Raw genomic sequence first — 24887 nt, forward strand, 5'->3', positions numbered from 1 at the left:
CTTTATCATATCATATCATATCATATATATACAGCCGGAAACAGGCCTTTTCGGCCCTCCAAGTCCGTGCCGCCCAGTGATCCCCGTATATTAACACTATCCTACACCCACTAGGGACAATTTTTACATCTACCCAGCCAATTAACCTACATACCTGTACGTCTTTGGAGTGTGGGAGGAAACCGAAGATCTCGGAGTAAACCCACGCAGGACACGGGGAGAACGTACAAACTCCTTACAGTGCAGCACCCGTAGTCAGGATCGAAACTGAGTCTCCGGCGCTGCATTCGCTGTAAAGCAGCAACTCTACCGCTGCGCTACCGTGCCGGTAGTCAGAGGGTGGTGAATCTGTGGAATTCTTTGCCACATAAGGTTGTGGAGGCCAAGTCAGTGGATATAGTTAAGGCAGAGAGAGATAGATTCTTGATCAGTACGGGTGTCAGGGGTTACGGGGAGAAGGCAGGAGAATGGGGTTAGGAGGGAGAGATAGATCAGCCATGATTGAACGGCGGAGTAGACTTGATGGGCCGAATGGCCTGATTCTGCTCCTATCACTTATGATCTAAAATAGACTCTATCTGTCCTCTCCAAGACTTCAACCACGCTTGGCTAATTTTATACCATTGCTTTGTAGGAAGGAACAGCAGATGCTGGTTTGAACCGAAGATAGACACAAAAAGCTGGAGTAACTCAGCCTGACAGGCAGCGTCTCTGGAGAGCAGGAATGGGTGACGGTTCGGGTCGAGACTGAGTTGCTTCCGCCTTCCGGAGGTGCTGCTGAGAAGCCGAGGCCAGAGCCTTGCGGGTCAACAGAGCCCGCGGCCACCGGCCCCATGGTCTGTGGGGCCCTTGGCTGGGGCCTGGGTCTGTGGGACCCGTGGCTGGGGCCTGGGTCAGTGGGGCCTGTGGCTGGGGCCTGGGTCTGTGGGGCCCGTGGCTGGGACCTGGGTCAGTGGGGCCCGTGACTGGGGCCTGGGTCAGTGGGGCCTGTGGCTGGGGCCTGGGTCTGTGGGGCCCGTGGCTGGGGCCTGGGTCTGTGGGGCCTGTGGCTGGGGTCTGGGTCAGTGGGGCCTGTGGCTGGGGCCTGGGTCTGTGGGGCCCGTGGCTGGGGCCTGGGTCAGTGGGGCCTGTGGCTAGGGCCTGGGTCTTTGGGGCCTGGGTCTGTGGGGCCCGCGGCTGGGGTCTGTGGCTGGGGCCTGGGTCTTTGGGGCCTGGGTCTGTGGAGCCGGTGGCTGGGGCCTGGATCTATGGGGCCGGTGGCCGGGGCCTGGGTCTGTGGGGCCGGTGGCCGGGGCCTGGGTCTGTGGGGCCCGTGGCTGGGACCTGGGTCTGTGGGGCCCGTGGCTGGGGCCTGGGTCTGTGGCTGGGGCCTGGGTCTGTGGGGCCCACGGCTGGGGCCTGGGTCTGTGGAGCCCATGGCTGGGGCCTGGGTCTGTGAGGCCTGTGGCTGGGGCCTGGGTCTGCAGGGCCGGTGGCTGGGGCCGGGGTCTGTGGAGCCCGCGGCTGGGGCCTGGGTCTGTGGGGCCCACGGCTGGAGCCTGGGTCTGTGGGGCCCGTGGCTGGGACCTGGGTCTGTGTGGGGCCTGTGGCTGGGGCCTGGGTCTGTGGCTGGGGCCTGGGTCTGTGGGGGCCCACGGCTGGGGCCGGGGTCTGTGCGGCCCGCGGCTGGGGCCTGGGTCTGTGGGGCCCACGGCTGGGGCCTGGGTCTGTGGGGCCCACGGCTGGGGCCTGGGTCTGTGGGGCCTGTGGCTGGAGCCTGGGTCTGTGGAGCCCATGGCTGGGGCCTGGGTCTGTGAGGCCTGTGGCTGGGGCCTGGGTCTGTGCGGCCCGTGGCTGGGGCCTGGGTCTGTGGGGCCTGTGGCTGGAGCCTGGGTCTGTGGAACCCGTGGCTGGTGCCTGGGTCTGTGGGGCCTATGGCTGGAGCCTGGGTCTGTGGAACCCATGGCTGGGGCCTGGGTCTGTGAGGCCTGTGGCTGGGGCCTGGGTCTGCAGGGCCGGTGGCTGGGGCCGGGGTCTGTGGGGCCCGCGGCTGGGGCCTGGGTCTGTGGGGCCCACGGCTGGAGCCTGGGTCTGTGGGGCCCGTGGCTGGGACCTGGGTCTGTGTGGGGCCTGTGGCTGGGGCCTGGGTCTGTGGCTGGGGCCTGGGTCTGTGGGGCCCACGGCTGGGGCCGGGGTCTGTGGGGCCCGCGGCTGGGGCCTGGGTCTGTGGGGCCCACGGCTGGGGCCTGGGTCTGTGGGGCCCACGGCTGGGGCCTGGGTCTGTGGGGCCTGTGGCTGGAGCCTGGGTCTGTGGAGCCCATGGCTGGGGCCTGGGTCTGTGAGGCCTGTGGCTGGGGCCTGGGTCTGTGCGGCCCGTGGCTGGGGCCTGGGTCTGTGGGGCCTGTGGCTGGAGCCTGGGTCTGTGGAACCCGTGGCTGGTGCCTGGGTCTGTGGGGCCTATGGCTGGAGCCTGGGTCTGTGGAACCCGTGGCTGGTGCCTGGGTCTGTGGGGCCTATGGCTGGTGCCTGGGTCTGTGGGGCCACATAGGCACCCGGAGAGGACGCGGCGGCGTTAGTGGAGAAGTTGGAGCGGCGGTCGATGATGGCACCGACCGACGGAAAGGACGGACACGTGGAAGTGAGGACGCCGCTGCCGGGGGAAGGAACAAAGGAGGAGCCGGGCGTGGGGGGGGGGGGGGGGGGGGGGGGGGGACCGCCGTGAGGGAGGGGGATGAACAAAGGGGGACCTGCCGCGCGCGAGTGAGGGGGGCTGGGGGGGGGGGTGGCGATTTGTAACATTGTCAGGACCCTCTTTGGGTGACTATGTGCAAGCAAAGAATTTCACTGTCACTTGTCACATTTGACAATAAGATATTCAATTACTCCAGCATTTTGTGTTTTTTACCATTGTTGTTGGGTCCCAAAGCATTCCAACTTACAGCCAACACGCATCACAAGTGATAGGAGCAGAATTAGGCCATTCGGCCCATCGAGTCTACTCCGCCATTCAATCATGGCTGATCTATCTCTCCCTCCTAACCCCATTCTCCTGCCTTCTTCCCATAAGCCCTGCCACTACGGTTGCCAACTGACCGGTATTAGCCGGGACATCCAGTATATTGGGCTAAGTTGGTTTGTCCCGTGCGGGACCGCCCTTGACCCGTATTAGGCCCGGGGGAGCGCTGTTGGCCTGGGAGCGCCCGGGGGACACTGTTGGCCCGGACATTGTAGGCTCGAACACTGTAGGCCCGGACACTGTAGGCCCGGGGGCCGCTGAATGCCTGGACAGTGTAGGCCCGGAGGCCCGGGCGCTGCCTAACAGAGGTTACATAGCAACCCGCCTCCCGGCCCGGTCGGCCGCCATTGGTGGAGCGGGAGCACGAGCCCGCTGGCTGGGTGAGGTCACGAGGGGCGCGGGGCGGTGACATCACCTTTTGTCTCTTATTTGGGAGCGAGAAAATTGGCAACCCTACCTGACACCCAGAACAAGGAAACTCCCATCGCATCCCCAAGTGCCCGAAAACGCAAGGACTGCAAATAATCGGGTCATTTTGACTAGTGTCGTCTTCTTGCCAATAAAACTGATGTTAATTAAGAGAGAGCACATTGAAAAATGAAAAATGGAAATGTACTTACTGATAAATGGTCGGCAAAGTAGTTACAAAAAAAACGGCCACTCAAACCTAAGCAAGAGATTTTGAAGAAAAAGTTTCATCACAGTATTACGTGCCTTAATGCAAACACAGTTATTGATTTTAGAAAAGACAATACAAAAATAATTATACTATTATACAACATGCCTTAAGGACCCAATGTATTTAAGAACACATGTGCTTATATTTTTACAGAAAACCTTGCATTTATAAATTGTTTTTCATCACCTCTGGACATTCAAAACAAATTGAGTACATTCAGAGTCATAGAGTCATAGAGTGTGGATACAGGCCCTTCGGCCCAACTTGCCCACACCGGCCAACAATGTCCCAGCTACACTTGTCCCACCTGTCTGCGCATGGTCCATATCCCTCCAAACCTGCCCTATCCAATAGACAATAGGTGCAGGAGTAGGCCATTCGGCCCTTCGAGCCAGCACCGCCATTCAATGTGATCATGGCTGATCATTCTCAATCAGTACCCCGTTCCTGCCTTCTCCCCATACCCCCTGACTCCGCTATCCTTAAGAGCTCTATCCAGCTCTCTCTTGAATGCATTCAGAGAATTGGCCTCCACTGCCTTCTGAGGCAGAGAATTCCACAGATTCACAACTCTCTGACTGAAAAAGTTTTTCCTCATCTCAGTTCTAAATGGCCTACCCCTTATTCTTAAACTGTGGCCCCTTGTTCTGGACTCCCCCAACATTGGGAACATGTTCCCTGCCTCTAACGTGTCCAACCCCTTAATAATCTTATACGTTTCGATAAGATCTCCTCTCATCCTTCTAAAATGTACCCGTCTAACTGTTTCTTAAATGTTGGGATAGTCCCTGCCTTAACTACCTCCTCTGGCAGCTTGTTCCATACACCCACCACCCTTTGTGGGGAAAAGTTACCCCTCAGATTCCTATTAAATATTAAATTTGTCGTAGCACTGTGTGGATTCCAGTAAATGCCTTGAGTTTTAAGTTTGAGTTTGAAGTTAAAGTTTGAAAGGATTGAACTCTTGGTCATGAACTACTATCTACCTCATTGGTGACCCTTGGACTATCTTTGATCTGTCTTTACTGGCTTGACCTTGCGCTAAACTTTATTCTTTTTAGTTTAGTTTAGAGATACAACGCGGAAACAGACCCTTTTGGCCCACCAAGTCCACACCGACCAGCAATCCCCGCACATTAACACCATCCAACACACACTCAGGACAATTTAGATTTATAGCAAGCCAATTAACCTACAAACCTGTATGTCTTTGGAGTGTGGGAGGAAACCGAAGATCTCGGAGAAAACCCACGCAGGTCACGGGGAGAACGTACAAACTCTGTACAGACAGCGCCCGCAGTCGGGATCGAACCCGGGTCTCCGGCGCTGCATTCGCTGTAAGGCAGCAACTCTACGGCAGTAGAGTTGTAAGGCAGCGACTGCCATATGTTGAAAGACTGGAGCGACTAGGCTTGTATACACTGGAATTTAGAAGGATGAGAGGGGATCTTATCGAAACCTATAAGATTATTAAGGGGTTGGACACGTTAGAGGCAGGAAACATGTTCCCAATGTTGGGGGAGTCCAGAACCAGGGGCCACAGTTTAAGAATAAGGGGTAGGCCATTTAGAACTGAGATGAGGAAAAACATTTTCAGTCAGAGTTGTGAATCTGTGGAATTCTCTGCCTCAGAAGGCAGTGGAGGCCAATTCTCTGAATGCATTCAAGAGAGAGCTAGATAGAGCTCTTAAGGATAGCGGAGTCAGGGGGTATGGGGAGAAGGCAGGAACGGGGTACTGATTGAGAATGATCAGCCATGATCACATTGAATGGCGGTGCTGGCTCGAAGGGCTGAATGGCCTCCTCCTGCACCTATTGTCTATTGCTGCACCACCGTGACCTCCCTATTTTGTTGCGTGTTGTCCAGTCAGTGGAAAGACAAATCATGATTAGTATCGAGCCATTTATGGTGTGTAGATAGAGACACATAGATTTATAGATGCATGATAAGGGATGTTATCCCTTGTTCCCATCTTTGGCCCATATCCGTCTAAACGGTTTCTATCCAAGTACCTGTCCAAGTGCCTTTTACATGATGTTATTGTACCTGCCTCTGCTATGTCCTCCAGCAGCTTGGTCAATGTCCCCTCCCCACCAGCCTCTGGTTGTCCCTCAGTCCCTATTAAATCCACCCCCCCCCCACCTTAAACCTATGTCCTCTAGATCTTGATTCCCCAACCCTGGTGAATCTAAGGTCACAAGTCAAATTGTTATAGTTTTAGGTTTATGGGTTAAGGTTAAGTTAAGTTCATTGGTTTAAGGTGAAGGGGGAAAAGATTTAACAGGGACCGGAGGGGTAACTTTTTTTTTTACACAAAGGGTGGTAGGTGCATGGAATGAGCTGGTGGAGCAGGTAGTCGAGGCAGGAAGTCCAGAACCAGGAGCCACACAGTCTACACAGTCTAAGTAATCCACATCCCCAGGATGGCGGGACTGTCACATGAGCAAAGATTGGAAAGACTGGGCTTGTATTTACTGGGGTTTAGAAGGACGAGAGGGGATCTTATAGAGACGCGTAAAATTATAAAATGTCTAGACAAGCTGGATGCAGGAAAAATGTTCCCAATGTTGGGGGAGTCCAGAACCAGGGGCCACACAGTCTAAGAATAAAGGGGAGGCCATTTAAAACTGAGGTGAGAAAAAAACTTTTATCCCCCAGAGAGTTGTGAATTTGTGGCATTCTGCGCCACAGAGGGCAGTGGAGGCCAATTCACTGGATGAATTTAAAAGAGGGTTAGATAGAGCTCTAGGGGCTAGTGGAATCAAGGGATATAGGGAGAAGGCAGGCACGGGTTACTGATTGTGGATGATCAGCCATGATCACAATGAATGGCGGTGCTGGCTCGAAGGCCTAAATGGCCTCCTCCTGCACCTATTTTCTATGTTTCTGTGACAATTAAGAAGCATTTGGATAGACACGTGGATATGACAGGTTGAGAGGTATATGGGGCAAACGCAGGCAGGTGGGACTAGTGTAGATGGGACATGTTGGGCGATGTGGGCAAGTCGGGCCGAAGAGCCTATTTCCACGCTGCATCACTCTATGACTCTGAAACTTTCTGATCTAATTTCTGCACGCTGGATTGACTCAGCGGGTCAGGCAGCATCTCTGGAGAACATGGGATAGGTGACGTTCCGGGCCCAGACCCTTATTCGGAGACTTCCTTCATTGTGTCACAAGGGAATGCAAATGTTGCTTTACACCGAAGAGAGACACAAAACGCTGGAGTATCTCAGCGGGACAGGCAGCGTCTTCGGACAGTTGTAACGGGTGACATTTCGGGTCGAGACCCTTCTTCAGACAAATCGCCCTCTCAGTTGTGGCCGATTGTGGTGCGGAGGCCAAAATTCAGAAGTGGGAAAGGGGGTCGTATCGTGATATGATCACAGTTAAGAATGAGACTTGTTGTGGTCCCCACCCAACGTAAAGGACATGTGTGTCCCACAAGTGTCCAACGATGATCACTCCCAGGTCAACGTGATCTAAATGGTGAAAGCACAGTCTGAAGAAGGGTCTCGACCCGAAACGTCACCCATTCCTTCTCTCCAGAGATGCTGCCTGTCCTCGCTGAGTTACTCCAGCATTTTGTGTCCATCTTTCATAATTGGGTCAGGCTAGGGTTAAAACCAAAAGAAATAGGGGCCCAGAATTTCTGTGTCGAACATGATGACCAACTCTTGTCAACCTAAGGGCGGTCACGGTGGCGCAGCGGTAGAGTTGCTGCCTTACAGCGAATGCAGCGCCAGAGACCCGGGTTCGATCCCGACTACGGACGCTGTCTGCACGGAGTTTGTACGTTCTCCCCGTGACCTGCGTGGGTTTTCCCTGAGATCTTCGGTTTCCTCCCACACTCCAAAGACGCGCAGGTTTGTAGGTTAATTGGCTTGGGTATAAATGTAAAAATTGTCCCTAGTGGGTGTAGGATAGTGTTAGTGCGCGGGAATCGCTGGTCGGCGCGGGACCCGGTGGGCCGAAAGGGCCTGTTTCCGCGCGGTATCTCTAAACTAAACTAAACAAGCAGGTTAACAAGACCAGCAAGTTAACAAAGATTTTGCTGCCCTTTGGATCTTTCAACAGAGGAATGATAAATTCGCTCCACTAGATGGCGCCACTGCATTGGGAGAACGAGGGTGTTGCGAATCGGTCCGAAGAAGGGGTCTCGTCACGAAACGTCGCCCCTTCCTTCTTTCCAGAGATGCTGCTGTCCCGCCGAGTTACTCCAGCATCTTCAGCCTATCTTCGGTTTAAACCAGCCCTACACAGTCTCTGTTAGTCTTCTGTGTTCACCCTCCAAATAGTTCACCATTGACCCAGCTTCCATCCTGACAACAGGTGCTGGCTGGATGGTGTTTATACGTTCTCCCCGTGACATGTGTGTGTGTGCGTGTGTGTGTGTGTGTGTGTGTGTGTGTGTGTGTGTGTGTGTGTGTGTGTGTGTGTGCAGGTGGTGCGTGTGTGTGTGTGTGTGCACGTGTGTGTGTGTGTGTGTGTGTGTGTGCATGTGTGCACGTGTGTGTATGTATGTGTGCATGTGTGCATGTGTGCAGGTGTGTGTGCGCGTGTGTGATAGTGTTAGCGTGCGGTTTGTAGGTTAATTGGTCAGCACGGACTAGGTGGGCCGAAGGGCCTGTTTCCGCGCCGTATCTGTAACTGAACTAAACATACTTTGTGGAGATTTTTGCAGTGAAGCAATTTATGCTGCACCAATTAAATATATTTATGAGACAACTCTTGGATCCTTACAACATTCATAGCTCACAGTTTTTAAAACAGGTGATAAATAAAAATAGGATTGAAATCCTGGGAGGGGCCGTAGCTGGACAATCTCCAGTGTGGTAACGAGGATTGAAATTGCTAAACAGGAGTGAATTTTCAGCGTATAATGTCAAGCACTTTAGCAGGATATTAAACTGATCTATAGGGAGCTATACAATTGCCCAGAAATTTATCTGTGGTGTTAATACGAAAATGTTGCATATAGGAAGGGCTAGATATTGCATAGGGAGGAACTGCAGATGCTGGTTTAAAGCGAAGATTGAGACAAAATGCTGGAGTAACTCAGCGGGACAGGCAGCATCTCAGGAGAGAAGGAATAGGTGACGTCTTGGACAGACAGACAGACAGACAGACGGACGGACGGACGGACGGACAGACAGACAGACAGAGAGAGACGGAGAGAGACAGAGAGAGACAGAGACAGAGACAGAGAGAGAGACAGAGCAGAGAGAGACAGAGAGAGAGACAGAGACAGAGAGGAGAGAGAGAGAGACAGAGAGAGACGGAGAGAGACAGAGAGAGACAGAGACAGAGACAGAGAGAGAGACAGAGAGAGAGACAGAGAGAGAGACAGAGACAGAGAGAGACAGAGAGAGAGAGAGAGAGAGAGAGAGAGAGAGAGAGAGAGAGAGAGAGAGAGAGAGAGAGAGAGAGAGAGAGAGAGAGAGAGAGAGAGAGAGAGAGAGAGAGAGAGAGAGAGAGAGACAGAGACAGAAGAGAGAGACAGAGAGAGAGAGACAGAGACAGGAGAGAGAGACAGAGACAGAGAGAGACAGAGCGGAGGGGGGGGAGAGAGAGAGAGGAAAAGAGAGGGGGAGAGGGGGAGGGAGGGGGAGAGGGGGAGAGGGGGAGAGGGAGAGAGGGAGAGAGGGAGAGAGGGAGGAAGAGAGAGAGGAGAGAGAGAGAGAGAGAGAGAGAGAGAGAGAGAGAGAGAGAGAGAGAGAGAGAGAGAGAGAGAGAGAGAGAGAGAGAGAGAGAGAGAGAGAGAGAGAAAGAAAGAAAAAAAAAAGCAACACTGATAGCCAGGCAGTTGTTAGCTGTGGGCTGGATGAAAATGAGTAACAGACAGTGAAACTCAACAGGACGACACTGAAACTAGAACATCAACGAGGGTGAGGGAGGGAGGGACGGAGAGAGGGGGAATGCAACGGTTCCGGTTAGAGAGAAGTACAAAGCCAATTTACAGAAAACTCTGCTTAAAGTGTCGAAGAGGTCAGGAGGACACATGATCGTCAACAGTGCAGAATACAAGATTCAACTGTCAGCTCCTCACACCCGTTTATCCACCAGACAAAAATCAGATTCGTTTCTGGTTTCTGGAGGGAGAGACAGATTGCACTCTGCAATGATCTTTGGCAAAGATTCTCCTCGAGCATCACCTCTAAGTGGAGAGAATCAATCTCCAAGCGCAGAGCATGTTGTACATACCCATTCACAGGTAGGACACAGAGTTGTACGCCTAGTTCAGTATTCCCAGAGGTATTCGTTGATCACAGGCTACATGATCCCAAAGATTGCTCCAAGGGCCTACTCCAGGTGAGTGCATTTCAGAGGCATAATTATATCGTGGCAGTGTGCGCCGGAGGTGAGGCTCCAGGGACACGAGATAAATGAGTGACATTACAACTCCAAGGGGCGCAAGGTCCACGTTAGCGTGCGGGTAACGCTGGTTGGGACAGACGCTGTCACAAGGACACAAGCGACAGGAGCAAAATTAGGCCATTCGGCCCATCAAGGCTACTCCGCCATTCAATCATGGACGATCTATCCCTTACTCCTAACCCCATTCTCCTGCCTTCTCCCCGTAACCCCTGACACCCGCACTAATCACGAATCTATCTATCTCTGCCTTATAAATGTCCACTGACTTGTGGCCTCCACAGCCTCCCGTGGCAAAGGATTCCACAGATTCACCACCCTCTGACTAAAGAAATTTAGAAACATAGAAAATAGGTGCAGGAGTAGGCCATTCGGCCCTTTGAGCCAGCACCGCCATTCAATATGATCATGGCTGATCATTCAAAATCAGTACCCCGTTCCTGCTTTTTCCCTCATTTACCCTTTAGCCCTAAGAACTACATCTAACTCTCTCTTGAAAACATCCAGTCAATCGGCCTCCACTGCCTTCTGTGGCAGAGAATTCCACAGACTCACAACTCTCTAGGTGAAAAAGTTTTTCCTCATCTCAGTCTTAAATTGTCTTACCCCTTATTCTTAAACTGTGACCCCCAGGTTCTGAAATTCTGAAATTTCTCCTCATCTCCTTCTTAAAGGAACGTCCTTTAATTCTGAGGCTGTGACCTCTGGTCCTAGACTCTCCCACTAGTGGAAACATCCTCTCCGCATCCACTCTATCCAGGCCTTTCACCACTCGGTGGGCCGAAGGGCCTGCTTCCTCACTGTATCTCCAAAGTGAACTAAACATACTCTGATGAGATTTTTGCAGTGAAGCAATGTCTGCTGCATCAATGGGACATCAGTCCCATTCCTGCCCTATAACCAAACAACCCCTTTCCCCCCACACTCCAAAGACCTACAGGTTTGTAGGTTAATTGGCTTGCTAAATGTAAAAATTGAACCTAGTGTGTGCAGGATAGTTTCAGTGTGCGGGGAGTATTGGAGTATTGGACCTGGAGTATTGTGTGCAGTTTTGGTCTCCTAACCTGAGGAAAGACGTTCTTGCCTTAGAGGGAGTACAGAGAAGGTTCACCAGATTGATCCCTGGGATGGCGGGACTTACATATGAGGAAAGACTGGATAGACTGGGCTTGTACTCGCTGGAATTTAGAAGACTGAGGGGGGATCTTATAGAAACATATAAAATTCTTAAGGGGTTGGAGAGGCTAGATGAGGGAAGATTGTTCCCGATGTTGGGGGAGTCCAGAACCAGGGGGTCACAGCTTAAGGATAAGGGGGAAGTCTTTTAGGACCGAGATGAGAAAACATTTCTTCACACAGAGAGTGGTGAGTCTGTGGAATTCTCTGCCACAGAAGGTAGTTGAGGCCAGTTCATTGGCTATATTTAAGAGGGAGTTAGATGTGGCCCTTTTTGCTAAAGGGATCAGGGGGTATGGAGAGAAGGCAGGTACAGGCTACTGAGCTGAATGATCAGCCATGATCATATTGAATGGCGGTGCAGGCTTGAAGGGCCGAATGGCCTACTCCTGCACCTATTTTCTATGTTTCTATCGCTGGTCGGCGCGGACCCGGTGGGCCGAAGGGCCTGTTTCCGCGCTGTATTTCCAGACTAAACTGGTCGCTGTAGATTCAGGGGGGGGGGGGGCGGGCGGGAGAGGGGAGGAGAGGGTGCTGCACCAATGCAGGAGAGTTTTGGGTCCCAATGGGTCCACTTGGTCTAGTTCTTAATAATCACAAGGATACTGCAGCTTTGGTTTACGTTCAGTGTGTGTAGGATAGTGTTAATGTGCGGGGATCGCTGGGCGGCGCGGACTAGGTGGGCCGAAGGGCCTGTTTCCGCGCTGTATCTCTAAATCTAAAAAATTCTAAAACGATTCATCCAAGCTCCTCACCACAACAGCTCAATTTAGTCGAATGTTTTAACTTTAAGCCGGATGCATGCAAGACAATATTTTTCTCCAAGAAATATTTTTCAATCAAGATATGTTTTATTTCAGGCAATAACTATATATGTATATATATATATATAAATATTTTAAAATAATAAATTTTGGAACAAAATGTCCCTAAAACTAGTTTTGTACTGATTTACTGAGGACAATATGCAAAAAGGCAAGTGTGTGATATTGCATCTGACCGTGATATGAATGTAAATAACTGCAGATGGTACAAATCGAAGATATCACAAAATGCTGGAGTCACTCAGCGGGGGTCAGGCAGCATCTCTCTGACTGGAAAAGTTCTGCATTCAAGAGAGAGCTGGATAGAGCTCTTAAGGATAACGGAGTCAGGGGGTATGGGGAGAAGGCAAGAACGGGGTACTGATTGAGAACGACTGATTGAGAATGATCAGCCATGCTCACATTGAATGGCGGTGCGGGCTCGAAGGGCCGAATGGCCTCCTCCTGCACCTATTTTCTATGTTTCTATGTTTCTTCCTCCGGACTCTGGCACGAACAAGTCGGCTTCAGCGATTATCCTCAAAACAGCCGACCGCCTTCTCAGTGGTTGTACCCCAGCCAGTCCTCTCTGTCACTGGCACGGGCTTCTAGTTCTTCTGGGGCTGGGCCTGCGTGCTGGAGGTGATCCTTGGTGCAGTCTTTGAACCGTTTCTTACCCTCAATTAATCTCTCAGTTAATCTCTCAATTAATCAATGTCGAAACATATGTTCTGGACATTAGCTTGATGCTGCTTATCGGAACCCGCTGTGTGCAAATTGGCCATCATTTTTGCTTTAGCTCCAGTGACCCTGGTTCAATCCTCTAAGAGGGAATAGATTGAGTCATCGCCATAGTCTCGGTCGACATTCTACAGCAAATGGAGTACATTTAGAGTCACAGAGTGATACAGTGTGGAAACAGGCCCTTCGGCCCAACTTGCCAACAATGTCCCAGCTACACTAGTCCCACCTGCCTGCGTTTGGTCCATAACCCTCCAAACCTGTCCTATCCATGTACCTGTCTAACTATTTCTTAAACATTGGGACAGTCCCTGCCTCAACCACCTCCTCTGGCAGCTCGCTCCATACACCCACCACCCTCAGTGTGAAAAGGTTACCCCTCAGGTTCCTATTAAATCTTTTCCCCTTCACCTTAAACCTATGTGCTCTGGTCCTCGATTCCCCTACTCTGGGCAAGAGACTCTGTGCATCTACCCGATCTATTCCTCTCATGATCTTAAGATCACCCCTCATCCTCCTGCGCTCCAAGAAGTCCCAGCCTACTCAATCTCTCCCTATCGCTCACACCCTCCAGTCCTGGCAACATCCTCGTAAATCTTCTCTGAACCCTTTCCAGCTTGACGATATCTTTCCTATAACAAGATGCCCAGAACTGAACACATTACTCTAAATGCGGCCTCACCGACGCCTTGTACAACTGCAACATGGCCTCCCAACTTCTATACTCAATACTCTGGCTGATGGAGGCCAATGTGCCAAAAGCCTTTTTTGACCACCCGATCTACCTGCGACTCAAACCTTCAGGGAACTATGCACCTGCACTCCTAGATCCCTCAGCTCTACAACACTACCCAGACACCTACCATTCACTGTGTAGGTCCTGCCCATGTTAGACTTCCTAATCAGGAGAGCAAACATCCTCCATAAAGAAACAGGAGTTTTGAAAGATCGCTCCCACGCTCACCCAATTCGCTCTAAATGGGAGTCATAGCTAGCAGGTAGCAAGTGAATAGAAAAAAAGTGTTTCAAAAGGCAGGAGCAACATTAGCTTTGAGTGTTACATGCGGGGGAAGGTGCTCGTGGGATATTGTATAACGTCACATTTTATTTGGCATGCATTAAATATTTGGCAACCGTATGAAAGTATGAAAAGAGATCAAGGATTCCCCACACTTTGGATTTAAGAGCACGCAGGTAATGATAACGATGATTGCAGTTGAGAGAAAAAGCATGGAACAGGCATTTCAGTCCACCATGTCCACGCCAACCATCGATCACACCAGTTATATGTTTTCCTACTTTCACATCCATTCCCCGACACACTAGAGGCCAATTTACCGGGGGCCAAACGACCGACTGACCCACATGTCTTCAGGGTTTCAATAGACAATCGACAATAGACAATAGACAATAGGTGCAGGAGTAGGCCATTCAGCCCTTCCAGCCAGCACCGCCGTATTTCAATGCCTCTCAATCAGTACCCCGTTCCTGCCTTCTCCCCATACCCCCTCACTCCGCTATCCTTAAGAGCTCTATCCAGCTCTCTCTTGAAAGCATCCAACGAACTGGCCTCCACTGCCTTCTGAGGCAGAGAATTCCACACCTTCACCACTCTCTGACTGAAAAAGTTCTTCCTCATCTCCGTTCTAAATGGCCTACCCCTTATTCTTAAACTGTGGCCCCTTGTTCTGGACTCCCCCAACATTGGGAACATGTTTCCTGCCTCTAATGTGTCCAATCCCCTAATTATCTTATATGTTTCAATAAGATCCCCCCTCATCCTTCTAAATTCCAGTGTATACAAGCCTAATTGCTCCAGCCTTTCAACATACGACAGTCCCGCCATTCCGGGAATTAACCTAGTGAACCTATGCTGCACGCCCTCAATAGCAAGAATATCCTTCCTCAAATTTGGAGACCAAAACTGCACACAGTACTCCAGGTGCGGTTTCAGTTTAGTTCAGAGATACAGCACGGAAACAGGCCCTTCAGCCCACCGAGTCCGCGCCGACCAGCGATCCCCGCACACTTAACACTATCCTACACACACTAGGGACAATTTACCGTTTTTACCAAGCAATTAACCTGTAAATTGTACGTCTTTGGAGTGTGGGAGGAAACCGGAGCACCCGGAGAAGACCCATAGTCACAGGGAGAACGTACAAACTGCGTACAGACAAGCACCCGTGGTCAGAATCGAACATGGGTCCCTGGCGTTGCAAGGCAGCTACTCTACCGCTGCGCCACCGTGCCGCCCCGAACGATGTTTCGGTCGGGACTGTAAACCACTCCCGCACCCTCTATGGGCTCATATATATATCCACTCTCTAGAGATGCTGCCTGTCCCGCTGCAGTTCCGTATCATTTATTTTCAGAAGACCAAAAGGTTCGCGCCAGTCTACGGGGGTCGCCGGTCAGCGCGGACCCGGTGGACCGAAGGGCCTGTTTCCACGCTGGATCTCTAAAGCTAAACTGAAACCAAAAGCACTCTCGCATCTGTGTTGGAAGGAACTGCAGATTGAACTGCAGAACTGCAGTTCACCAGATTGATCCCTGGGATGGCAGGACTTTCATATGAAGAAAGACTGGATAGACTCGGCTTGTACTCGCTTGAATTTAGAAGATTGAAGGGGGATCTTAAAGAAACGTACAAAATTCTTAAGGGGTTGGACAGGCTAGATGCGGGAAGATTGTTCCCGATGTTTGGGGAAGTCCAGAACAAGGGGTCACAGTTTAAGGATAAGGGGGAAGTCTTTTAGGACCGAGATGAGAAAGTTTTTTTTCACACAGAGAGTGGTGAATCTGTGGAATTCTCTGCCACAGAGGGTAGTTGAGGCCAGTTCATTGGCTATATTTAAGAGGGAGTTAGATGTGGCCCTTGTGGCTAAAGGGATCAGGGGGTATGGGGAGAAGGCAGGTACGGGATACTGAGTTGGATGATCAGCCATGATCATATTGAATGGTGGTGCTGGCTCGAAGGCCTACTCCTGCACCTATTTTCTATGTTTCTGCGACCCGAAACGCCGCCCGTTCCTTCTCCCCAGAGTCGCTGCCCGTCCCCGCTGAGTTACCCCAGCGTTTTGTGCCCGTCGACAGCCTACGCCACCGTGCCGCCCGGAATGCCCGGCCGCCGGGAACGTCGTCAGTGTAGCGTACCTGGTTCTCGGGTGACGTCCACCTTTCCCACGTGGATGCCGAGCTCCCCACGGGCCTTCCCGAGGTCTTCCCAGTCCACCTGGATCTGTTTGCAAGCGGGGCACCAGGGCGCATGGCTGCCGGGGTGAAAGGAGAAACAGAGGTCACGGCAGGAATTTCATTCCACCAAAGCATTTTGGTCAAGGCCGTTTTTTCGTTCGGCAAAAGACAAAGAATCTCGCGCGCGCCTAGCTCCCTCCCCTGCTTCTGCCCACATGTGGACAATGCCGACTTTGTAGAGTGGAACTGCAGACAGAATGTGCAGGTAGGAACTGTGCAGCTGCTGGTTTACACTGAAGATAAATGCCGGAGTAACTCAGCGGGACAGGCAGCGTCTCTGGAGAGAAGGGACGGGTGACGTTTCGGGTCGAGACCCTTCTTCAGGCTGATGTCAATAAACAATAGACAATAGGTGCAGGAGGAGGCCATTCGGCCCTTCGAGCCAGCACCGCCATTCAATGTGATCATGGCTGATCATTCTCAATCAGTACCCCGTTCCTGCCTTCTCCCCATATCCCCTGACTACGCTATCCTTAAGAGCTCTATCTAGCTCTCTCTTGAATGCATTCAGAGAATTGGCCTCCACTACTTTCTGAGGCAGAGAATTCCACAGATTCACAACTCTCTGACTGAAAAAGTTTTTCCTCAGGGGAGAGGGAGATGCATAGATAAGGAAGTGTAAGGTGTGAAAACGGGACAAAGGGGGCGGTGATCAAGGGACATGCAGAAAAGAGCATTGTTAGTTGGGAGAAGGTAACAACAAAACAAACAGAGATAGAATGTAGTCGGAGACGGTCAGACTGGTCGGAGAACTGGGGAGGGGATGGAGAGAGAGGACGAGCAAGGGTTACTTGAAGTTGGAGAAGTCAATGTTCATACCGCTGTGGTGTATGCTGGTTATACCAAAGATTGACGCTAAGTCCTGGAATATGTCGGGTCAACATATGATGGGCGTGTGAGGGCACTGGGCCTGTACTCGCTGGAGTTTAGGGGGCGGGGATCTTATTGAAACTTACCGAATAGTGAAAGGCCTGCACAGAGTGGATGTGGAGAGATTTTTTTAGATTTTTAGAGACACAGCGCGGAAACAGGCCCTTCGGCCCACCGAGTCCGCACCGCCCAGCGATCCCCGCACATTAACACTATCCTACACGCACTAGGGACAATTAAAAAAAAAAATTTACACATTTAACCAGTCATTTTCAGACGGCGCACTGAGAATGCTTCGGTGCAAATCATTCACTTTCGTCAACACCGCGCACAATCCCGACCACAAGTCCCAAACATGGAAGGGCGGCACGGTGGCGCAGCGGTAGAGTTGCTGCCTCAGCGCGCCAGAGACCCGGGTTCGCTCCTGCTTGTCTTTACGGAGATTGTACCTTCTCCCCGTGACCCGCGTGGGTTTTCCTCGGGGGGGGGGGGGGGGGGGCTCCGGTTTCCTCCCACGCTCCAAAGACGTGCAACTTTGCCGGTTAATTGCCAAATCGTAAAATTGTCCCTCGTGTGCGTCGCAGAGCGCTGGCGCACGGGGCGATCGTCGGTCGGCGCGGACTCGGTGTTCCGAAGGGCCTGTTCCCGCACGGACAACCTCCGTACAGACAGCGCCCGTGGTCAGGATGGAACCCGGATCTCTGGCGCCGCGAGGCAGCAACTCTACCGCTGCGCCACCGTGCCACCCAAATCTCTTGCCCAAACCTCCTCACATATGCAACAGTTAATCCTGGGCCGTAATCTTTAAGAGAATTTGAACGTTACTCGTACAGGCAAGTACATTATTCCACCTATCATTTTTCTAAAGAGCAATACTAAAAAACTATACACGGAAGTTTTCAAAAAGGTGACAAACACAGCTTCTGTGTCTTCAAGCACCAATTTTAAACGGATATAGTTGGCAAATAAATGAATTATCTCCATGAGCGAGTTTTTGATGAGCACCATTATTTCAATAACGGCACCTCATATTTCGCTTGGGCAGCTTACAACACAGCCGTGTGAGCATGCTAAGTAACCCTTGCATCCCCTCTCCCTCCGTCCCACCCCCTCCCTAGTCGTCCTGCTAGTCTCACTGTTCGTCCCCCCTCGTTATCACCTCTTCCACAGCCAACAATGGACCATTGTGGGCTCCACCTTCCCCGATCATCGTGGCCGGCCTTAATTTGTTTAGTTTAGTTTAGTTTAGAGATACAGCGTGGTGAACAGGCCCTTCCGCTGAAAGAGTCCGTGCCGATCAGCGATCCCCGCACACTAACACTATCCTAGGGACAATTTACAATCTTTACCAGAGCCAATTAACCTGCGAACCCGTACGTCTTTGGAGTGTGGGAGGAAACCGGAGATCCCGGAGTAAACCCACGCAGGTCACGGGGAGAACGTACAAACTCCGTACGGACAGCACCCGTAGTCAGGATCGAACCCACGTCTCTGGCGCTGTAAGGCAGCAACTCTACCGCTGCGCCACAGTGCCGCACTTTTTTCCTTTCGTCCTTTGTCCCTTTTCATATCTCTAGTTCCCCTTTCCCCCGACTCTCAGTCTGACCCGAAATGTCACCTGTTCCTTCTCTCCAGAGACGCTGCCTGTCCCGCTGAGTTACTCCAGCATTTTGTGTCTATCTTCGGTGTAAATCAGCGTCTGCAGTTCGCTTCCTACACGTTACTTAAAGCTCTGTTTGCGTGGTAATTTAGGGACATGCATAATGGTCCGTAGAAGTGGCGATATTATGTGGAAAGAATACTTCTGTTGGAATAATATCCTGAAATGATGCCCCAACTCCTACGTCTGAAGCTATTTTTCTGAAGCCCTGCTCCATCCCATAAACCGACCGTCCGTGAAAGCTTGAGTCATTGAGAACAACATTACAGAGGCAGAGAGTTTAGTTTTTTCGTTTTGGTTAAGAGATACAGCGCGGAAACGGGCCCTTCGGCCCACCGGGTCCGCGCCGACCAGCGATCCCCGCACACTAACGTTATCCCTACACACACTAGGGACAATTTTACATTTACACCAAGCCAATTAACCTACAAACTTGTACACCTTTGGAGTGTGGGTGGAAACCGAAGAGCTCTAGGGGCTAGCGGAATCAAAGGGTATGGGGAGAAGGCAGGCACGGGTTACTGATCGTGGATGATCAGCCATGATCACAATGAATGGCGGTGCTGGCTCGAAGGGCCAAATGCCTTCCTCCTGCACCTATGTTCTATCTTTCTATGTTTCTATCTCGGAGAAAACCCACGCAGATCACAAGGAGAACGTACGAACTCCGTACAGACAGCACCCGTAGTCAGGATCGAACCCGGGTCCCTGGTGCTGTGAGGCAGAAACTCTACTGCTAAGCTCGTGAGAACATAGGAAGTAAATAATCTTTCACAGCAGTTATACACACGCAGAGAAAAATGGGATCCCAACCATGACCAAAAGAATCGCCTGTGAACAACAAGAGCATTTGTCATAATCTCATTGCAGCTTCTCACGGAAATGAATATAGCCAGTCTGAAATTCTCACAGATATAAACCTAGCTTGAACAATGTTGCATTGAAAGATGTTTACGTAACATAAAGCTAAAGCACACAACAGGCAACTCCAGGCGTCAAAGAGTCATTGAGCCTGGTCGCACGGAAACAGGCCCTTCGGCCCAACTTGTGCGTGCCAACCGATAAAGCCTGTCCCATTTGCCCGTGTTTGGCCAATATCCCTTTGTTCTTAGAAAACGTTCTGTGGCGCCATTTTCCGAAATCGGAGACCCGGGTTCGATCCTGACTACAGGTGCTGTCTGTACGGAGTTTGGACGTTTTCCCTGTGACCTGTGTGGGTTTTCTCCGGGAGCTCCGGTTTCCTCCCACACTACAAAGACGTGCAGGTTTGTAGGTTATTTGGCTTGGTAAAAATTGTGAAACTGTCCCTATTGTGTGTGGGATAGCGTTAGTGTACAGGGATCGCTGGTCGGCGCGGACTCGGTGGGCCGAAGGGCTCTTCTCCACGTTGTATCTCTAAACTGCATGGTGGCGCGGCGGTAGAGCCGCTGCCTCACGGCGAAAACAGCGCCGGAGAGCCGGGTTCGATCCCGACTACAGGTGCTGTCTGTACGGAGTTTGTACGTTCTCCCCGTGACCTGTGTGGGTTTTCTCCAGGTGCTCCGGTTTCCTCCCACACTCCAAAGACGTGCAGGTTTGTAGGTTAATTGGCTTGGTAGATGTAAAAATTATCCCTAGTGGGTGTAGGATAGTGTTAATGTGCGGGGATCGCTGGTCGGCGCGGACCCGGTGGGCTGTTTCCGCGCTTTATCTCTAAACAAAACTAAACAAAACTATTGACAGTAATAAACTAAACTAACGATGCTGCCTAATGCGCCGAGCTTCCTAAGCATATTTATTTCAGATTTCAGTGTCGGGTGTTATCTTTTCCAGCTTTCAACCACTATTAAGCTAGGAGGAAGGAAGAAGATGATTAAAGACACAGAATCCAGTGGAGATTTGTTTTCTATTTTACCCAGTGTCATGATGGATTGATATGCTGCTCAACGCTTAACTGTGGAGTTGATCTCTAAACACCTGGAGATAGAATATTGAAGGGAAACCGAACTTTTCAAAGATGTTCAGACAGACACAAAATCCCTCCCCCACCAGCGCCTCGTTCTCACCGCGCCCCAGCTAACAATGACCAATCATCGTTACTTTTTTTTTGCACATCTTTCACTCATGTGTTCTATATCTCTCCGCGTCATCGTCTATATCTCTCGTTTCCCTTTCCCGCCACTTTCAGTCTGAAGAAGGGTCCCGACCCGAAACGTCGACCCGTTCCTTCTCTCCATGGATGCTGCCCGTCCCGCTGAGTTACTCCAGCTTTTTGCGTCTCACCTACGGTTTAAACCAGCGTCTGCAGTTCCTTCCTGCCCATGTTCAAAGATGTTGGTCCATCACGGACACTGACCTCCCCACCATCGAAGGGATCTACAGGGGTACTGATTGAGAATGATCAGCCATGATCACATTGAATGGCGGTGCTGGCTCGAAGGGCCGAATGGCCTACTCCTGCACCTATTGTCTATTGTCTATTGAGGCGCTCTCCGATGTCACGCTGTGAAAACAGAGAGGATGAGACGGAGTTTCTTCCCACAGGCCATCAGGACTGTTAACTCTCATATCGCCAGGGACTAATTTACTGTATTAATTTATTTTTTGTGTTGCGTCTTTTAAAAAAAAATCTATTCAGTTTTGTAGTTTAGCACAATCCGCAGGTGTTGCCACTTTCATTTCACTGCACATCTTGTATATGTATGTGACAAATAAACTTGACTTGACCTCTCACCCCTGCCATCGAGAGGAAGGTGCAGGAGACTGAAAACTGTGACGTCCAGGTTCAGGAACGGCTTCTTCCCAATAACCATTGGGCTCTTGAACACATGTGTTGGCTGCCTCTTATTTAGTTATTTATTCGTGTCATCGCACGACTGTTTGCCAACAGCGAGCAGATTTAAGTGCCGTGTCGTTGGCCTCTGCAAGATCCTTTACAGTGCGTGTGTCACGCAGCACGTCACAGCTCAGGAGATGTTCCATTGTCTGGAGGCCCCGTCCACACTCGCAGTCTGCCGCATCTTCAGTACATCCCCACTCCAGCACGTTCGATTTGCTCCTCCCCACGCCTGTCTGCTGAGACTGCGCCAGGTTATCCACGGCTGGTCGGAACCTGGTGGGAGTTTCTCAGAGGGGCCGATTGCCGTGTGAGTGTCTTCCGGAGATTTCTCCAGTCTCTCTTCCCAGAGTTTGACCCCTTCTGGACGACGCGCTGCAGTCCAGGGCGATGGACAGAAAAGAGGAAACTTCTGCGTGGTTTCAAACGCTGAGGTAACAAAGGGTGGTCACGTAGGGTAAGAAAATAACTGCAGATGCTGGTACAAATCAAGGGTGTTTATTCACAAAATGCTGGAGTAACTCAGCAGGTCAGGCAGAATCTCAGGAGAGAAGGGATGGGTGACGTTTCAGGTCGAGACCCTTCTTCAGGCTGATGTCAGGGGGGCGGGACAAAGGAAGGATATAGGTGGAGACAGGAAGACAGTGGGAGATCTGGGAAGGGGGAGGGGAAGAGAGGGACAGAGGAACTATCTAAAGTTGGAGAAGTCAATGTTCATACCGCTGGGCTGCAAGCTGCCCAGGCGAAATATGAGGTGCTGTTCCTCCAATTTCCGGTGGGCCTCACTATGGCACTGGAGGAGGCCCATGACGGAAAGGTCAGACTGGGAGTGGGAGTTGAAGTGCTCGGCCACCGGTTCCATGACAGAAAGGTCAGACTGGGAGTGGGAGGTTCCATGATTGTCCACTGATCATCCACTGATTGTCTGAGGCGTCCCTTTTTGACTGGCTGTAGCTCTTCTGAGTTCAGGAAGTGCAATGCAATGGGTGGGTTGACCAATACATTATGGATGAAGATCTATCCAAATCACACAAATTCAAACTCATCTGTCTTCACCAACTCAAAACCAACTACAAAAGTCCTTTGGGGCACACTGGTCATGTGCCTCATTTTAGTGACTTCAATTAAAGGAAAATGAGTTTGGGGGTTTAAAATGCATTCAGTTTTTTTCCCTACAGCTTTGAGCCAGTAATGAAAGGGGAAAAAAAAAAGATTGCTACCAGATTTGAAATCTTATTTGTTTCATTAATAATGTACTGTGTTATGTGTTACAATTTTATTGCCTCCAGTAAAATTTGGTAAAGAATAAACAAAGATCCATAAGTACCGAACAGTAAGCATCACATTTTCCCAAGTGCAATTTTATTACTGACCAGTTTAATAAAAAACCTGTAAGCATTTTTCAAGCTGCAACACTATAATCTCTCTGCATTATTTTAGTTTTTAGTTTTGTCTCAACTAGTTTAGTTTTGTTTAGTTTATTGTCACCTGTACCGAAGTACAGAGAACAAAGGCTTTTCACTGTACCTCAGTACACGTGACAATAAACTAATCCAGCTAAACTAGTTTAGAGATACAGCATGGAAACAGGTCCTTCGGCCCACGACGACCATCGATCCACCTGTTAAACTGCGCGAACTAAATATGCAGACACTTCCCCTTTTTACGTGTGTTTGATATATGTGTTTTTGACATAACCCCCTTGTTCGTTTAAGGTCGTGCGTGATAGGAGTAGAATTAGGCCATTCGGCCCATCAAGTCTACTCCGCCAATCAATCACGGTTGATCCATCTCTCCCTCCTAGCCCCGCTCTCCACTGCCTTCTGTGTCAGAGAATTCCACAGATTCACAACTCTCTGGGTGAAGAAGTTTTTCCTCATCTCAGTCCTAAATGGCCTACCCCTTATTCTTAAACAGTGACCCCTGGTTCTGGACTCCCCCAACATCGGGAACATTTTTCCTGCATCTAGCCCGTCCAATCCTTTAAGAATTTTATATGTTTCTATTAGATCCCCTCTCATCCTTCTAAATTCCAGTGAATACAAGCCCGGTCGACCCATTCTTTCATCAAATGTCAGTCCCGCCATCCCGGGAATTAAACAGGTGAACCTACGCTGCACTCCCTCAATAGCAATAATGTCCTATAAGAAAATAACTGCAGATGCTGGTACAAATCGAAGGTATCTCCCGAGATGCTGCCTGACCTGCTGAGTTACTCCAGCATTTTGTGAAGCAATAATGTCCTCATCATTTTAAGGAACAAACAGCCGAAAAAGAGAAGTAGGTTGTTTTTAGACTTTGGAGATACAGCGCGGAAACAGGCCCTTCAGCCAACGGAGTCTGCGATCACCCCATACACCAACATTATCCTACACACACGAGGAACAATTCACAAATTTTTACCGAATCCCATTAACCTACAAACCTGTACGGCCTTTGGAGTGCGGGAGGAAACTGGAGGCTCCCTGAGAAAACACACGCGGTCACGGGGAGAGCGTACAAACTCCGTACAGACCGCACCCGTGGTCAGGGTCAAGCGCGGGTCTCTGGCGCTGTGAGGCAGCAACTCTACCGTTGAATCAACCGCACCACCCTGGTAATGGAAGCTCTCGAAGCAACAATTGCCCTGTGATTGTCCAAGTGATGCAAGGTTCATTTTTAACGTTTAAAATTGGAAATATATAGAGTGAAAAGCCATTTAAGCCGAATGACTATTCCTCAGGATGGATCACCAACCAGCCTGCAAAAAAAGGCACAGCCAATTCCCTCGAGTCAGTTGCAGTGGCTAAAGACAAATGTTGTTAATTTTGTTTGAGAAACGTTCCTCCCATTACCAAGCTCGTCCTTCTCATTCTCAGAAGGCAGTGGAAGCCAACTCTCTGAATGCATTCAAGAGGGAGCTAGATAGAGCTCTTAAGGATAGCGGAGTCAGGGGGTATGGGGAGAAGGCAGGAACGGGGTACTGATTGAGAATGATCAGCCATGATCACATTGAATGGAGGTGCTGGCTGGAAGGGCCGAATGGCCTCCTCCTGCACCTATTGTCTATTGTGGGGAAAAAAGCAACAACTCTCCAAGTTAGTCCAATCTCTCCTGCAAGTTAATCCACCCCAATACGGGCAACTTCCTGGTGAACCTCCTGCTGCACCTTCTCCAAAGCCAACTCGTCTTCCCTCTGAGGTGTCCACCAGAACTGATTGAGAATGATCAGCCATGATCACGGTGAATGGCGGTGCTGGCTCGAAGGGCCGAATGGCCTCCTCCTGCACCTATTGTCTATTAAGTGCACACAAAGTGCTGGAGTGACTCAGCCAGCGGGTCAGGCAGCATCTCTGGAGATCATGGATAGGTGATGGCACGGTGGCGCAGCGGGTAAAGTTGCTGCCTTACAGCGCCAGAGACCCGGGTTCAATCCTGACCTCGGGTGCTGTCTGCACGGAGTTTGCACGTTCTCCCCGTGACCTGCGTGGGTTCTCACCGGGGGGCTCCAAAGACGCGCAGGTTTGTAGGTTCATTG

General features: G+C 50.8%; 1 protein-coding gene across 1 annotated transcript in view; it reads right to left on the bottom strand.

Moving 5' to 3' along the window:
- Nucleotides 1-24887, bottom strand: part of tmx4 (thioredoxin-related transmembrane protein 4) — a 62690-nt gene that overhangs the window by 14862 nt on the left and 22941 nt on the right. The window contains 3 exon segments of the mRNA XM_078405621.1: nucleotides 3616-3647; nucleotides 3649-3662; nucleotides 15927-16042. Of these exon segments, the coding sequence (XP_078261747.1) occupies nucleotides 3616-3647; nucleotides 3649-3662; nucleotides 15927-16042 (162 nt within the window).

Source organism: Rhinoraja longicauda, chromosome 9 (genome assembly GCF_053455715.1).
Source record: "Rhinoraja longicauda isolate Sanriku21f chromosome 9, sRhiLon1.1, whole genome shotgun sequence".
NCBI lineage: Eukaryota > Metazoa > Chordata > Chondrichthyes > Rajiformes > Arhynchobatidae > Rhinoraja > Rhinoraja longicauda.